General features: G+C 40.3%; 1 protein-coding gene across 1 annotated transcript in view; it reads right to left on the reverse strand.

Annotated features, from left to right (window-relative positions):
* Window positions 1-13,252, reverse strand: part of ALK (ALK receptor tyrosine kinase) — a 1,073,674-nt gene that overhangs the window by 324,693 nt on the left and 735,729 nt on the right. The window contains exon 5 of the mRNA XM_043982018.1: window positions 58-185. Coding sequence (XP_043837953.1) covers window positions 58-185 — 128 coding nt within the window. The remainder of the gene's footprint in view (window positions 1-57; window positions 186-13,252) is intronic.

A 13,252-nucleotide genomic window follows, 5' to 3' on the forward strand; every position in this document is an offset into this window, starting at 1 on the left:
GTCCATCAACATGGTCGCAAAATGTTCACTGAGGCAAAGGAATAATATAGCACATACCTTCACTGCAGTTCTTCAGAGACAAAGAATCTACCACGGATAGGCTCCCATTGGCACTTGAGATATATTCCAGTGAGACCCGGAAAGGACTCTGCAGGTATCCAATTCTCCCATGGAGCACCGTCCAGCTGATTGCATTGGAAAGCAGCAAGGGGAAAGAAAAAACAAATAGGGGTGGTGAGAAGACTTAATCCATAAAGAGTGTTATTCCCCCAGCAATGACTCAAAAGCCAATGTTTTTGGGCCAGGCTCTCTTGGAACCCAGGTAGTCTCATCTTAAATGTGTATGTAGGCTAAAAATTAGCACCTGGGCAGTGATTCTCTTTTCCCAGCTCCTTGCTCTGCTCTCACAGGGCATCCTAGCTCTCTCCTTACCCTGCCCTTGCTATTTAAAGGTATCCAGAGGCATTTAAAATATTTATTATGTCAGGCACCGTGCAAAAAATGTCCCTGTCCTCAAGTAGCTTATACTTTATTGAAGATAAGAAATCATGACTCATAATTGATGTTCAACTGAACACACTTCTGTGATAATAGTAATAGTGATGAAAGGCTGTGTGACATAGTGAACAGAGAGTTAACCCCAGTTGTAGGGCAGGTACTAATCCAAATCGATAGAGGGAATTTTCTCAATAGGAGTTCCTCATATCAAGGAAACCATAAGTGTTGGTTGCTGTTGTTGTCCAGTCATTTCAGTTGTGTCTGATTCTTCATGACCCCATTTAGGATTTTCTTGGCAAAGGTACTGAAGTGATTTTCTATTTCCTTCTCTACCTCATTTTACAGATAAGGCAACTGAGGCAAACAGGGTTAAATAATTTACTCAGGGCCACACAGCTAGTAAGTACCTGAGGCCAGATTTGAACTCAGGAAGGGGAGTTTTTCTGACACTCTATCCATGTAGCTGCCCCCAAACCAGAGGTACAGCCCCCCACCTCCAAATAATAATAGCAACAACATAGCTATTATTTATATACTACATCATGAAACTTATCCAGTATATCAAAGTTTGCATATCATGTTACAGACATTATCTTACTGATAACAGCCCTGTGGGGCAGGGCTCATTATTTTCCCCATTTTGTTGATGAGACTCAGAGACCTTCAGTGATTTTTCCAGGTTCACAAAGCTAATGAGTGTCTAAGATGGAACGTGAACCCAGCTCTTCCCCACTCTAACTCCAATTTCCAATCCTTTATACCGTGCTGCTTCTAACGTGGAGGTGGGTCTTGAGTGTCCACTTTGCCTTGCCAGTCACTAACCTTAAATCTTTGTCTTGAGAGCTACCCCCAGTAGTTCTGCTCTGGTTCTTAGCCATGGAGTTCTGGGGCCAGAGGAGAGATAAGTATAATCCCTGAGGTTTTCCAGGCACCAAATGTTTTACCTATAGAGGATGAGTTGGTCCCATTTTGGTACTAATACATGTCCTTATAAGTACTCATTATGTATACTAGACTTTTTCCTAGTTCATTTGATATTGAGAAAAGTTGTCAAATTTATAATTATCCCAAGCATAGCAGTAGCAGCTTGTTTGCATATCCTTTGACTTTTAACAAAGCTTCATGTCAATTATGCAAGATTATAGGAACACAGGCATAACTAGAGTGGACCTTATAGGCCATCTTGTTCAAGTCCTTTTCTTTCTTACAGATGAAGAAACTGAGGTGCAGAGAGGGAAAGTTACTTTACCAGGGTTGCACAAACAATAAGTATCTGAGATAGGATTTGAACTCAGATCCCCCTAACTCCAAGTCTTGTGCACTATCCATTGTATCACCTGGCTGTCTATTATCTCAGGAATACCCCAGAGTATGACTACCCAGCCCAGAGTCTGAGCTTGTTCCTAATTACTGTTTCCATCCCCACTCCCCAAATCCTCACGTTGTTCTAGACCACCGCATGGTTTGGGGTCTTAACTATTTTATGTCAAGGAACCCCTTACAATCTGGTGAAACCTATCGGGCCCTCCTCAGAATAATGTTTTTAAATAATTGAAGGAAATGCTAAATTTCAGTTAGGGATTAGTGAAGATAAAGTTGTATTTTCTTTCCACCCAAGTTCTCAGACACCCTTAATATCTAGCTTTGGACACTTTAGGGGTCTATGGGCCTCAGGTTTATTATCACTCATCAGGACGTACCATATCTAAAGATCAGATTCCTACATTCTACAGAGACTTTTCTTGGTGGCCAGAGACAGCAGACTCCAAGATGGGGAAGAAGATATGTCTAAGGAAGCTCAGGGCATCAGGGCAGGCTGTAGCCCATTCTCACAGGAGAGGGAGGGGAGGGACAGGGAGGTAGAGAGAGGGGGAGAGGGAGAGGAAGGGAGGGAGAAGGAGAGAAAGAGAGAGGGAGGGAGAGAGAGGCAGAGAGAGAGGGGGGGAGAGAGAGAGAGAGAGAGAGAGAGAGAGAGAGAGAGAGAGAGAGAGAGCCCGCCCGATGGAGAGTACCTTCCTCTTTTCCAGTGGTTGATTTTATGGCTTTCAATGTAACTTTTATTTTATTTTACTTTTCTAATAAAAAGAATTTCTCAGCTTCTTCATTAGTGGATAACAATAGGGAAAAATATCCTTAAGTAGCTGGACAGTAATCAGCAACATCCTGTGTGTTCTCATTCAGATCCACCAGAAACTCTATTCTCCTACTAATTCTTTAGGGTAGTATTTATTTTGCTATTTAAAAACATTTTCTCCACAGCAAGAGAGGGTAGTGCAGTGAATAGCATGCTGGGCTTGGGGTCAGGCCAACTTCAAGTCCTTATAAGATCTGTGATCATGGGAAAGTCACTTAACCACTCTGACCATTGGTATTCCTAATCAATCAACAAACATTGATTAGCCATCTATTATGAGCTATATATCAGGAGAGAGAAATAATGTATGGAGATAGCTAGGTAGGGATGAATTGGTTAAAAAACACTTTTCAGTTTAAAAATTCATTCTTAACTCCATTACTTTCTAAAGTCTAGACAATCAACGGAACAAGAAATCAGCCTATGATGTGTATTGTTTGCCAGTTTCTAAGCTTAAAACTCTCACACTGAAAATTTAAGGCTCAGCTCTGGATCCAGCACATCACTACACAAAGATAGCTACAAAAGAGGGGTAGTATAATACTTACCTAATAGGGACACTTAATAGCTGTGTGCCCATGAAAAGGCTGATCTAAGCCTCAGTTTCCTCATTCACAAAAAGGGGATATTTCAGAGTGTTTCTGTACAGTCTATAAGAGGTAATAACTAGCATTTATATAGTGTTTTAAGGTTTGTGGAGCACTTTTACAAATATCTCATTTTTTCCTCATAACCACCCTGGGATCTAGGTGCTGTTACTATCCCCATTTTGCAGATGAGAAAACTGAGGCTGACGGGAGGTAAGCAGCTTGCCCAGGATCACTCAGCTAGTCTGAGACTGAATCTGAACTCAGGTCTTCCTGACTCCAGGTCTGGTGCTTTATCCACTGTACAGCCTAACTAACACTAAGTCTCTTCTCAGCAAACTTCAGAGGACTCTATGCTTGTCAGTTATTGTATCCAAAGTGCTTTTATTGATCCATTCTTTAGAGAAAGGGTGTAATGACAAGGACAGCAAAAGGAGGAAAGCAATGCAAAAAATATTAAGAAACATTTATCAGCTTTATTCATAATTAACACTGATGAGTATTAATTTTTAAAATATTACTAGGCTTTTGTGAGAGGGGATTGAAGTAGAGAATTTCAAAGTCCCTTCCAATTTTGACATTCTGGACTTCTGTGGAATGTCCCCTTTCCCACTACCAGATGCTGGTGAATGCTGTAAAAGTGCTTAAAGAAATCTCACAAGATTCATTGATTGACTGCAGAAAAATTAAAGGGTTTCCAAGTATGTTGTTTTAGGGGGAAAAGGGCACCAACATTTGGCTAAAGCTTTGTAAATAAGGTAGAAAAATGGAAAGACGAGCTGGAAGTAGATTAAATGCTGAGACTGGTGTATGTTTATAAAAGGGAGACCTTTGTCATGGGTAGAGACAGCTTGCTGGGGTGGCTAGAGGGCTCAGTGGATAGAGATTGGGGTCTGGAGTCAGGAAGACCTGAGTTCAAATTCAGCCTTAAACACTCACTAGATGTATGATCCTGGGCAAGTCGGTTAACCTCTACCTGCCTTGATCTACTGGAGAAGGACATGGCAAACTCATTCATGTAACTTAACCAAGAAAACCCTAGTCCATGTGATCATGAAGAGTTGGACATGACTGAACAACAACAGAGACAAAAGAAGCTTTTTTTCTCATGCTCATGCTTTTAACTTCTTGGAATAATCTAACTGCAACTAATTTGAACAATACATTTACTTTCCAGCATGGATCCTGGAATTTCTATTTCCTTTATCATCTTTGAGAGAAGGCAAATTCCTGGCCCTCAGCTGATATTCTCTCTCTCTTTTTTAAAATAATAAAACTTTAATTTATAGTTTTGAGTTCCAAATTTTATCCCTCCTTCCCTCCCTCTCCTCTCCCCTCCCTGAGGCAGTAAGCAATCAGATGTGGGTTATACACGTGCAGTTATGTAAAACATTACCATATTATTTATTTTGTATAAGAAAACTTGAATAAAAGAAAAAAATGAATGAAAGTGAAAATAGCATGCTTCAGTCTATGTTCCATCAATATCAGTTCTTTCTTTGGAGATGGAGAGTGTGCTTCATCATGAGTCCTTTGGGATTGTCATGGATCACTGTATTGCTGAGAGTAGTTATAGTTTATATTCTCTTAAAGGTCCTTTGCCTTTGAGGGTGATAATACTAGTTAGGAGTGATAGGGGGCGCTGCTCCCATTCCATGTCTTAGCTCAGAGTCCCATGGATGTGGTTGGATGAAGTTTCTCAGACCTCTGTACCCACATGTTAGCCATTTAATGAAGCTATATTAACCTGCTCCTGCAATTGATACCATTGTAAAGTTTGTTCTTGCTTATTGTACCCAGCAGAATTATAATCCACAGGTTCCACTGAATAAAAGAAAGGCGAGAGAAATGATGTATCTCTTTATAAATAAAACACTGTCATCAGAAAGAAAAATTAAAAAGAAAACCTAGTTTAAGTGATCTTAAGCAACAACAAGAACAGAATTTTGCTAAATCGAAGGGCCCCATTTAGGAGAAAACAAGTGGGCAAAGATAAATATGTTTAGGTCTGCTCAGGCCTGAGGCTTACATATCCAATGTGACAAAGTTTAATTTTAGGTGCATGGTGGCCCCTGACAATTCTTTCCATTTCTGTTTTGACGACACCCCCCATTGGACAAATTTGCCAAGACTTTTAGGAATTCAATTCTGAATTACTGTCTCAATAACTTTTGTCCGAAATTCTCAGGTCTCCCATAGTTTTACTGTAAGAACTTAATAAGTTTCAGAGCAGTTACCAAACTTGTATTTTATTTCTAGGGAGCTTGAGATTGGGAAAGGGCAAAGTTGTACCTAGGCTCAGATTTGTTTACAGCAATAAATAAAGCTCAGTCCTTTCTCTCCTCTCAAACTTACCCCCGACCCAGTGCCAAAATAAACTCTGACTACTTTCTTTAGTGATACCCTGGCTGCTACAACTCTGTTATAGCTGAGGACTGTTCTACTCTTTCTGGTGGGAGAGGGAGGTTGTGAGTGGCCCTTTGGCAGAAAGACTGTGTCTCATGGGCTGGCTGGGGATGCTTGACAATTTTAGCAACTGACAATGCATGCGGACATTGATCGGCTCAATAGTGTCTGGATTCAACTGGCCACAAAAGAAGTTGAAGATAACATTGAGATGGTCCATGCCATTATTTATCAGGCCTCCACACAATGTACTACTTCTGCTAACTGACATTTATATATAACTTTAAAGTTTGCAAAGTGGTTGGCATATCTTATCTCATTTGAGCCTCATAACAACCTTGTAAAGCATTGCTATACTCATTTTTTTTTTTAGTGAGGCAATGGGGGTTAAGTGACTTGCCCAGGGTCACACAGCTAGTAAGTGTCAAGTGTCTGAGGCCGAATTTGAACTCAGGTACTCCTGACTCCAGGGCCGGTGCTCTATCCACTGTGCCACCTAGCTACCCCTATACTCATTTTACAGATGAGAAAACTGAGGCTCTCATAAAGTTCATCAATGTCCAACACAGGATTGGCACCTACTTCTTCCTGACTCCTAGTAAAACACTCAACTTCCTATCACTTTGCCTAATAACACACAAATTCAAATTAATAATAGCTAGCATTTATATAGCATTTTATGTTTACAAAGTGCTTTGCGAATGTTATCTCATCTGATCCTCACAACAGTTCTGAGAGGTAAGCAACTGAAGCAGACACAGAGGTTAAGAGACTTGCCCAGAATCACAAAGCTAGTAAGTGTCTGAGGCTAGATTTGAACTCAGGGCTTTCTGACTCCATGTTCAGTGCTCTATGCGCTGTGCCACCTAGCTGCCTAACTCTGACTGGGTACTGATTCGCAGGTCATATAGTAACCAATTCTACATAAGAAGTATGATACCGTGCAGTGGTCTGGGTTTTTCTGTGAAGATAATTAAAAAACATTCTGTCGAACTGATGCATAAATAATGAGTGAGATTTCTAATCTTGGAGACTGGGTTTGTGAATACATGGGCATTACTACATGCTAATGATAACTGCTAGGTGGTCTTCCAATCCTGGAACACACTCTCCTCACCTCCATCTCTTAGAATTCCTCAACCCAAGCGCCACCTCCTACATGAAGCCTTTCCTGATTATCCCAGCTACTGGTACCTCCCCTCAACCTCCCCCCCCAAAACCCCCTCTATTTGTATTTATTTTGTATACATTATATATATATATATATATATATATAAATAAATCTTATATACACATACCATACTCTAACTGTAAGTTCTTTGAGGGCAGAGATTGTTTGGTTTTTATCTTTGTGTCTTTAGGACCTAGCACGATGAGAAGCACACAAAAGGAGATTAATAAATAATAAAATAAAATTAATAAATTTGTTCATCGACTGATTAAATTGCTTTAGCACAGAAGGCAGAGGAACCATTGAAATCCCAGCTGCCAGTGCTTAGAGATAAGCAAGTTCAATCACCCCATTTTACAGATAAGAACAGAGACCTACAAGAGTAAACTGACTAGCCCCAAGTTACATAGCTAATTAGTGCCAAACCCAGAATTAACATCAATAATTTGTACTGCCCCCTGGTTGAAGACTCTGTGGACCATTTTCAAAGTAAATAAGGTTACTTGCTCAAATCCTTAGCTGATTTACTCTCTCATCAGTATGGGTCCTCACTCTTCTACTAATACAAGTCATAACCCTAACCCTGCCTATTTATCTTATGTATTCAAATCCCTGTCCTTCACAGAGGATGTGCGCAATACACAGAGGCCTTCCTCTGGTTCTTTTCTTATCTTAGAGGTACCAGTTTATAATTCAACAAATCTACTAGCAAGTCTTTATTAAGAGCCTACTATGTGTCAGGTGAGCAGCCAAGGGATAGTGGGTGGAAAGCTGACCTCAGAGCCAGGAAGGAGAGGAAAGGGAGATGGGTACGAGCATTTTCTGAGTACCTATTATATGCCCAGCACCGTGCTAAAAGATTTATAAATATTATCTCAGTTGATCCTCACAACAACCCCATCATATAGTGTGCTATTGTCATCACCCCCATTTTCCAGATGAGGAAACTGAGGCAGACAGAGGGTAAGTGACCTGCTCAGGATCATGTAACCTGTGTGTATGGATGACACAGTCTTCCTAGCTCCAGGCTCGGTGCTCTATCCTCTACACTACTTAGGGGCCCCTAGGAAAACTTGGGTTCAATTCCTCTCTGATACACAGAGACCGTGTGACCCAAAGTAAGATGCTCTATCGCTCCAGGTTTCAGGTAGTTCTCTATGGCCATAAGTTGAAGAGAAGATGCTAATCTATATTAGTGGAGGGAACTTCTTCATCTGAGGGTTCCCCATATCAATGAAATCACTGGTCCAATCTTTAGCCTCATCCCTTATGTGCCAAGAACTATGGCACTATCAGTAAAAAGACAAAAATGGTGCAATTCCTGCCCTCGAGAAGTTTGATTTCTAATTTAATTCTTGAATCATCTATCTCTTTTCTTTTATTATTACTACATTCAATTCAGTAAACATTTATTAAGCACCTACTATGTATGTGGCGGGCACTGAGCTAAGCACTGGGAATACAAATTTTTAAAAAATACAGCCCCTGCCTACAGGAAGCTTGCAATCTATTGGGGAAAGATAATGTACAAGAGGGAGGCGGTAAGGGCAGGGATGTTGGGGTGGGAGGGAGAATGAGACAAGGTGGGAGCATTTTTCTCCTGCCTCCTTTTCAAGCCTGTAGCCCATCTCTTTAATATCATCCTCCTCTTGGTGATGCTTTATGGGCATGACTTGAGTGACAGAACACCACCATCTCAGAAGGATCAAAATTCCAGGTGACCTTGAAAGGGTAGTGATGAAAGGTATACAGGATTTGTTTAACACCAGGGATGACTTGGACACAAATGGTGCAAACAGCCTCGACATTCATAACATGAATATGTGACGTTGTGAACTACATAAACTTATCAGTGCCAACAGGACCAAGTTCATATTCCTAAAACAAAGAGAACCTGATGGGTCTGGTTGCCAGTATCCCTGAATAGATTAGGCAGGGTGTTGTAATGGAGGAAAAGAAATACTGGAGCTGGAGTAAAAAAACTGAATACAACTCTCGCCTCTGGGACGGATTGGACCTCTAAAAATGGATGTGTCCCTTTAACCTCTGAACCTCAGTCTCCTCCTCAGAAATCTGGAGAATAGGGCCAAAGCTCATTTTTTTTTTCCGCCTGGGTGACCCTGAAAAAGTCACCAGATTTCTATATGCCTCAGGTAAATCTTAGACTTATCTATCTATTAAGTCATAAATGGGGGTGTGATCTGCATTGGTGGAGGGAATTCTTGTACCGGAAGTTCCTTTTGCTGATGAAATCACAGGCCTTTCACACATTCAAGTTCCTTTCATACTATCTATCCACCTGACAACAAGGCTGAGAATACTACGGGGATGTGAGTGGTTCCTTATCGTAAAACCGGCTCTGGGGAGGGAGGGAGCCAGAGAGCAAGGGAGGGGGAGATATGACAGCTAGCCCTAAATGATCAATCACAATATAGCTGCTTTGACTTGGTAGTTAAGGCAGCAAAACAAACTCTCTGAAACCCTACAGAGAATCCGTAACGAGCTCAGCCAGGGAAACAAAGGGAGCCACCGAGGAGTCTCTCCACATGAGGCCGGCCCGACGTGTTGAGATACAACTGTCGGATGTGTCAGGAGCTAGGCTCAGAGTTTGATGAGGCAGAAGGGTTTGTTGTGACGATTTCTGATAGGGTGATTGGCACCGAGAGTTATTTTAAGTGTAGAATGAAGAAAGCCTTTCTGACAGGAGGGAGCAGACAATGTGTGGCAGCTGACAAGACCATCAAACAAACCCTGCTGGAGCTGCTGTGAAATATATCAGCCGGCATAATAATGAGCTTGCCAGCCCTCAAATGTGGGCTCTTTGATAGTTTATTCCACGGAGGAACAGTGTGGCAGGGCGGAGAAAGTACTGTATGGGAAGTCAGGAACAACCGGGTTCAAATCCTGCCTCAAGCACTTGCTTTAACTGTGTGACCCTGGCTGAATCACTTAACCTCTCTGTGCCTCAGTTTCTTCTTCTGTAAAATGAGGCTGGGAACAGCACAGTTCATAAAATCCTAAATCTGGAGGTAGGGGTTTCAGTTGCACGGGGTTGTTCACAGAATAACAGATCTTAAAAAGAAAAGGACCTTAGCCCAACTTATTCATTGTATAGATGAGGAAAATCAGGCCCCCCAGAAGTGAAAGGACTTATCCAAGATCATACAGGTAGCAAGAAGCAGAGCTGAAATTGTAATTCAGGTCCTAACTAAGACTCCAAGTTCAGCTCTCATACCACTATACCATACTTCCTGACGCGTGCAAATGCTTTGCAAACCTTTATATGCCATATACCTGTGAACAATTGTTACAATCATGTGCCCAGTTGGAAAACCACTGCTACCAGATTTATTAGTATAATAATAGATAATAGATCACATTTGTGTAGCACTTTGAGGTACCCCAAACCATTGCTATAATAATAGATAACGTATCACATTTATATAGCACTTTTTGTTCAGTCATTTTAGGCAAAGATACTGGAGTGGTTTGCCATTTCCTTCTCCAGCTCCTTTTACAGATGAAGAAACTGAGGCACTTGCCCAGGACCACACAGCTAGCAAGGATATGAGGTGAGATTGGAACTCAGGTCTTCCTGACTCTAGGCCCAGCACCATCTAGCTGACCTATATAGCACTCTATTGTACCCCAAACCATATATATATATATATATATATATATATATATATATATATATATATATATATATATAAAATCTCATGTAATCCTTAAACAATGGTGCAAGGTAGGTGCTTGATCATTTTACAGATGAATAAATTAAGGCTAAGAAATTTTAAGTGACTCTTTCAGAGACACACTGCCAAAAAAGTATTTCTGTAGGATTTGAATCCAGATATTGCTTTAAGTCAACTATTCTATCCAGGGCATCAAAATGGGTCTGGTCAACAGACTTAATAAGCTATTGCTTGATGAACTTAATAAAACAGGGAAAAGAACTTTTTGAAAAAAGGCACTATTAACTTTGGCTAACATAATGAAGTTGTTGTCCTACTGACTGGAAACCCTTGGAAACATACATATCCAAAGGAAAGACATGAGCATATATTTCTAGTAGGTGAATTAAAACCAGTGTAAGGATGGGGATGGGAGTGGCAGGACCTTAAAGCAAAGACAGAGTTGTTGTTTTTTTTTTTTAATAGAAAGACTATGTTTTTTAAAGTGGTGTTTTATTTTTATCTTTCCATTCCTGGCATCTTGCATATTTGTTGGCCGATGGTAGGTGCTTAAGAAATATTTGTTGATCAATTAGTATGGTACCAGTTTAACATCTTACAATCCCAAAGTCATATATTTGGAAAGGACCTTTTGTATCATCTCTTCCAATCCTTACCCAAAGCATGAATTCCATCTACTATATCCCCAAGTAGCCTAAATTGACAACTTAAGTTCAATTCAAAGGATCATAGATTTTGAGTTAGAAGAGACTTATAATCCAGATTGTCCATATCCGTGGATTAAAAAATATGTTCTTTGGTCTCATTGGGATGGTTGTACATTGCCTAAGAAAGGGTTATAATGAAATGGGATGGAAAAGCATTTATCAGGTTCTTACTATCTTTCAAGCACCATATTACATACTAGAAAATACAAATATAATCAAGACAGTCTCTGCCTTCAAGGGGCTTATACTCTAAGTGGTTGATTGGATAGAGTACTGGGTCAGCAGTCAGGAAGATGTGAATTCAAATACATACTAACTATGTAATCCTGGGCAAGTAACCTCTATCTGCCTCAGTTTCTTCATCTATAAAACTGGGATAATAATAACACCTATGTTCCAGGGTTGTTGTGAGGAAAAAATGAGGCAATAGTGCAAACCTTAAAGCTTTATGTAAATGCTAGTTATTATTAGAAGAGAAAGGCAATATATATAGGAGAATCACCAGGTGACCAGGGAGAAATATTTGGTAGGCAAATCTCTAAGAAAATAAGTTGCAAAGAAGGTGCCCACATGTGTTAGTAGAGGGAATTATTTCATCCAGGAGTTCTCCATATCGATGAAATTATAGACCCAATCCTTTCTCCTTCAGAAAGGAAGGGGAAGGAGGCAGATTAGAATCAATGGTTTTACTTCCATCCATTTCCCATTTTTCAGGATCTTTAAACAGGTGCATTGGAGCTGTTGGAATGCATGATATTTTTTCTTTATTCTTTCTTCTCATTTAATATGGATTCGACCTTAGCTCTAAATGGTCAATAAACCAGATGCGCTTGTTGTTGTCATTCAGTCATTTTCAGTTGTGTCCAACTCTTCATGGCCCCATTTGGGTTTTTCTTGGCAAAGATACCAGAGTGGTTTGCCATTTCCTTATGCAGATTCTTTTACAGATGAGGAAATTAGGGCAAACAGGGTTAAGTGACTTGCCAAGGCTCACCCAGGTAGTAAGTGTCTGAGGCTGTATTTGAACACAGGAAGATGAGTCTTCTGGACCCTTACACCCATACTCTGAGCAGTATGAAACCACCTAGCTGCCCATGCTGGCTGCACACCAGTCTGTAAAGATATAATCCATTTCATTTTGTTAGGTGATTCTTCTGTTTCGCACCTGTGGAATTTCTTCATGAATAGAGTTTTTAGGTAAGAGGTGTCAGTAATTTTGAGGCCTCTTTCATGTCTTGATCCTTGGGCTTTATTTTTCCAACGTATATTCTTTTAATCTCTTCTGTGCTCACCTTTGCTTTGAAGTAACTGAGTGTCAAGATATGTATTGACATGGTTGGCAGAATAGTGTCTAGTTCTTCACAGAATATCTCTACTTCATCCTTGGCCACAGGCATTTTCAAATAATCTCTAACTAACTCCCCTTTCCTTTGTTTACCGTGAGCTCCTGAACAAATGACCAAATGGTGTCTCATGAAAGTATGTTTCTTATTGCTCTAGGGATATGATTAAAAGAAGAAATAAATTGTTCTGACAACTCCTTGGGGTTTTTTGTTTTTTTTTAGATCTGTTTCAGGAGAATCTGTCAACTCTCCTCAGATATGCTCTATCTGGGAATGGGTATGCAATTCACTGGACAAAAACTTCATATTTAGATAATGACTGATAAGTTCATCACCTGGTGGCCAACCTGCTGGTGATGAGACTCTGCACTTGGGTGGGTTGGCCTTTGGACAATAGACATAGTTTTTCATATTACTTCAAGCCTATCCAGCTTAGTAGAAAATCTGTAAGAGCTTGTTCTTGCTAGAACAATAGCCTTCAAGAACCAGGCATTACCTCTGTGCCATGATGAGGCACTGAAGGCAGGATTTCTGCATTAAGTAGGTCAGTCAATGCTTATTGAGCTGAAATGAACTTTGCATATTTGTATATTAAGGCTCAGAGTTGGTCAACAAACATTTTTTTTAAATTGAGCATCTACTACCTGTCCAGAGCTGTGTTAAACACAGAGGATACAAAAAGAGGCAAAACATAGTCCTTGCTATCAAGGA

Source organism: Dromiciops gliroides, chromosome 2, assembly GCF_019393635.1.
Source record: "Dromiciops gliroides isolate mDroGli1 chromosome 2, mDroGli1.pri, whole genome shotgun sequence".
NCBI classification, from domain to species: domain Eukaryota; kingdom Metazoa; phylum Chordata; class Mammalia; order Microbiotheria; family Microbiotheriidae; genus Dromiciops; species Dromiciops gliroides.